At 54.4% G+C, this 4,770-nt stretch overlaps 1 protein-coding gene across 6 annotated transcripts in view; it reads right to left on the reverse strand.

The window, feature by feature from the left end:
• The window catches only part of KCNAB2 (potassium voltage-gated channel subfamily A regulatory beta subunit 2), a 95,656-nt gene that overhangs the window by 20,118 nt on the left and 70,768 nt on the right, over positions 1-4,770 (reverse strand). For all 6 annotated transcript variants that reach the window (XM_019660370.1, XM_019660372.1, XM_019660371.1 and 3 more), the window contains one exon: positions 4,333-4,370. In XM_019660370.1, coding sequence (XP_019515915.1) covers positions 4,333-4,370 — 38 coding nt within the window. The remainder of the gene's footprint in view (positions 1-4,332; positions 4,371-4,770) is intronic.

A 4,770-nucleotide genomic window follows, 5' to 3' on the forward strand; every position in this document is an offset into this window, starting at 1 on the left:
AACTTTCCCCGATGCGTCCCACCAGGCCACCAAGCCCTACCCAGGACAGCACCGTGTGCTGGGTCCCGATGGGGCCGTACAGATGGTTCAGGGTGCACGCTGTCTTCTGGGGAGGGTCTGAGCAAGGTGACTCAGGGCCAAGGCTTTTCTTGTTGTATTTCAGACACGCATATTTTCTTACATGAGGGTAGCACGCTACAGGTATTCTGCCATTTGCTTTTGTCACTTACAATACGTCCTGGAAATCAATCCATATCAGGCCATGGAGACCTCCTGCATTCTTTTTTTTTTAAATATTAAAAAAATTAAAATAAAAACAGTGGTAAAATATAATAAAAATGATCACTTCAACCATTTTTACATGTGCAGTTCTGTGGTATTAAGTAGATTCACACACACTGTTATGCAACCAGCCCCATCATTCATCTCCAGAGGTTTTTCATCTCCCCCAATTGAATACAATTGGTTAGGAGTTTGTCAGGCAGGCATGGGAGGAGTGGGTGGAGGCGGGGGTGTCGCAGGCAGAGGGACCGGTGTATGCCTGCTGTTCCTGCGGTCTTGCCCACCCTGTGCTCGGGTCACACACCTAGGGGTCCTCCTCACTCCTCTCTCTCTCACTCCAGCATGGAAACCTTCAGCCCATCCTGTCCACTTGCCCCTGCAAACTGACCCCGAGTCTGACCACTCCTGCCAAGTCCACTCTGCACACCTGGTCCAAGCCAGAGCATCCTTCAGCCGGGTTTTTGCTGTAGACCTACAACACTCTGCTTCTGTCCCTGTCCCCCCTGCCGCCTGCCGCCGCCCCCAGGCCAGGCGTGGTCCAGGGACCAGCAGCGGCAGCATCAGAAATGCAGAGTCCCAGGCTCTGCCCAGACCTGCCACGGCAGGCTGCAAACCGCCGGGGGGTCCTGCACATGGTACAGTTTGAAAAGCAGCCCCCCTGACTGGCTTCCTCCCATGTAGCAGCCAGAGTGAGCCTTTTATGGAAAAATTTCTTTGCTAAAATCCTCCAGCGGCTTCCATGCCATGGATGGGCAAAGCCAAGGTCCCCAGCAGAATTGCTCCCTCACCTCTGACCCCGTCTCCTGACCCCCCTCCTCCACCCCACCTCCTGTGGCCTCAGGCAGGCCGGGCACAGTCCCCACTGGGGCAGGGTGCGTGGTCTCTGGATCACCAAGCGGCTCACTCTCTCACTTCCACCTTCCTCGGTAGTCTTGTGTCAACCAGGGGCCTGTACCCCAGTCCTCCCTTCTCTGTTTGACTAAATAATGGCTCCCCAAAGATATCAGGACCCTGGAACTAGCGAATGTCACCTTAGGTAGAAAAAGGGTCTTTGCAGATCCGATTAAATCAAGGGTCTCACGATGGGGAGATTATCCTGGATCACCTAAGTGGGGCCCAAATGCCATCATCACAGGTGTCCTTATTAGAGATGGAGGGAGGTTTGACACAGAGGCTGGAGTGATGTGGCCATGTGAGCACAGCCAGAAGGGACGAGGAGGCGTTGTTCCCTAGGGCCTCACCTTCGCCTCAGCCCAGCGATGCTGGTTTTGGACTTCTGGGCTCCAGGCTGTGAGAGAACGAATCTCTGTTGTTCTAAACCCCACAGTTAGTGGTACCTTGTTACAGCACCCACAGGACACGAATGCACCCTCCATGGCACGTTTAACCCTCAGGGATAGCTCGATAGGTGCTCAGCAGGCAGGAGTTGAGTGGACACCGTCCTCCAGCTGGTCAGCTGGTAGCTCCTAGACCTACGGCTCCGCCCGCCTCCTCACTGCCCCTGGCCACTTCTCTCTTCGCTCTGTCACCCCAGGGAGGCCTCCTCCTCCTGTTCACTGGGCCTGGTGGGGAGGGCGGAGTTTCCACCTGAGCAGCCCTGTGAGGCCACAGAAAGGCACTGAACCTGAGGTTGGAACCTGACTCTGACCAGGGCAGCTCCTAGACCTGGCCACGTGATCTGAGCTTTACTAACACCGTCTGCTTCCTCTGTGGCTGGTTCCTCTCCACCTGGCCCACTGGGGCCTCCCTGCCTGGGAGGACAGCCCCACAGACGACAGCTGCTGCAACCCCATAGGACAGGGAGCAGCAAGCCTTTCCTGTAAATATCCTAGGCTTTGTGGGCCAGACGGTCTCTGGGGCAGGTACTCAACTCTGCTTTGTGTCGTGAACGCAGCCACAGACAATATGAAAGTGAGTGGGTGTGGCCGCCTGCCAATAAAACTTTATTTACAAAAACGGGCTGAAGAATTCAGAGAGACAGAGAGTACATTAGAGGTTAACCAGGGGCTGTTGCTTAATGGGTTCAGGGTGATGAAAAGTTCTGGAAATGGACGGTGGTGATGGTCGCATAGCCAATGAATGTCCTTAATGCCATTGAACTGTACACTTAGAAACGGTTCACATGGTAAATTTTATGTTATGCGTATTTTAACCACAATAAAAATGGTTCAAATGGCAAATCTTATGTTTCATATATTTAATAAAAAAGAGAAAGCTAAAAGGAAAAAAAAAATAGACAGGGGGACCACATTTGGCCCGCCGCCGTCTCTCGCTGACCTTTGCAGAGACCTACCGTGGAACGCCCATTTACCACAGTAAATCCAGCAGTTTCTGATCTGTATCTCCCTGGCACCTGGGCACAGTGTCTGGCACACAAGAGGTAACTGTAAAAACAGGACTCTGAGTCTGGATTCCTGGACCTGCTGCCTTCCTTTGGACATGAGCTTAGCAAGGAATACGGGGTTCCAGACGGGGCCACCCATGTGGAATGCTCGGTGGGGCCGTGGGCCTCCCCGGGTGTGGGCAGCACACATGTTCCTCTGCAGCCCGGGATGGTCCTTGTTTCCTTGTGGCTCAGGCCCAGCAGGCGGCCAGCTGAAGACTAAACCCAGGCATTCTTCATCTGCACGTGGCGAGGTGGGCCCCATGCTTGACATACTGATTGTCTGGGACACTAGCTGTAAGATTCAACACGAAAACTTGGCTGGCTCCTTCGCTCAATCATTTTCGCCTGCCAGGGCATCTTAGAATCCTGAATCTGTCATCTATTGTATCTGCTGTCTTCCCAGCTTTGCGTCATTTGGAAACGACTTCCAATATCTTCATACATGTCACTATGTCCCTGATGGGGACATGGCAGAGCCAGCCAGGGCTGCCATAGGATCATTAATCAATACCCTCTGGGTACGGTGATCTGTTGGTGAAAAAGTCACCTAATTGGATGGTCACCACCCGCCACTTCTTTCCATCTTTCCCACAAGCACGCAGCACACAGAGCAGCCAGCGCCGTGTGGAAATGAAGTCACCCCCTCACAGAATTCTTCTGTGTATGGTGACCACATGGAGAGGGAAACAGGCGAGTCAGACTCCAACTGTCCGGGTGGCCCACATAGGCTTTGGGGCTCCCGCTGTTAGTCTAACTGCTCGAAACCAATAGCTGGTCCCCTGCACCTTAAAAACTGCTGCCTTCACCCTGAGACAGCCCAGCCTCAGACCCTCAAAGTAAGTAAGGCCCAAGAGTTCTCAAACCCATGCTGCCGTAACAAGAAAAAGGAACAGAAACACAAATTAAACGCATTTAGACTGTGACCGAAGCAAAGCTTTTCCTTTGAAAACTAACCGAGCAACCACGAGCAACCACAGCTTAACAGGGTCTCAAATGAACTCACATATTAATTTTTAAACGCAACAGTAAGTAGGACAAATGTGAACACGGCTTCTCGTGCAGACGTCCAGGTCTCTGAGCGAATGCCACTGTGCCTGTTTCCCAGATACCCGCTCACTGCCTGGGAGCGCACAGCAGCCTGGGAACATGCCCGGCTCTCCAGGACAGACCCAGACATGCCGGCAGTGCTGCGCGCGTCCCAGTTGGGAAGCGCGCTGCCCCAACAAGTGCGTGTGACGCTAGTGCACGTGACTAACGACAGCCCTGGGAACTGTGCAGCAGGAGCCTGGGGAGACGTAAATCTGCTCAGTCATCAGCTGGTAGCAAAGTCTGTGGCCTTAGAAGATAATTACTGAAGTTCCAAATTCGTGTGGGCATGCTCTGTAGCAGCAGCTTACAACTGCACGGGGCTTTATTATTTGGAAAACCTGCCCTCCCTGAAGGTTCCTGGAGCACTGCAGAGGAGGAACCGGAGGTGCTGGGACTTTAGGGGACTTGCTGAAGCCCCAAGGCACCCGGCTGCTGCAGCTCCCACAAGGCCAGGACGAAGGAAGCTGAGGCGGATGTGGGGCACAGACCCACTGGTGCCTTTAGTGGCCTTCACCCCCTGCCTGGTGGGGGCTGCCCTCCCCGGGGTCTGGGGGGATGAGGGAGCCCCGTCTTACCTCGTCGGTGATCTGGCCTCCGAAGGTCACCCATGTCCCTGGAAGGAGACACACAGGCTCAAATCAGAGGACCTCCCCAGCAAGCCCACCTGTCCCATCCCCGGGTGCTGGGATCTCAAGCTGGGGCACAGTTGGACAGCCACAGGCCGTCACACGGCTCTGCTCTGTGGCGAGCGTGTCCTTGGCATGTGTGGATACCTGGCCTTCAGGGCAAGCCTCCCCGTCTTGGGGCCGCCCAATCAAGGGGACAGGATGTGTCCAGAGCAGGCAGCCGGCCGCAGGGCTTTGAAACAGTGGTTGGTATTCAAGCTGATGTGGCTCCTGTTCCAGGGACAGGCTGAGGGGTGTCTCCCCCAAAATGGGGAAGGTCTGATGGCCTCGTCCTCATGTTTGCCAGATGGTGTGTGTGTGTGTGTGTGTGTGTGTGTGTGTGTGTGT

This window comes from Hipposideros armiger, unplaced genomic scaffold, assembly GCF_001890085.2.
Source record: "Hipposideros armiger isolate ML-2016 unplaced genomic scaffold, ASM189008v1 scaffold_316, whole genome shotgun sequence".
NCBI classification, from domain to species: domain Eukaryota; kingdom Metazoa; phylum Chordata; class Mammalia; order Chiroptera; family Hipposideridae; genus Hipposideros; species Hipposideros armiger.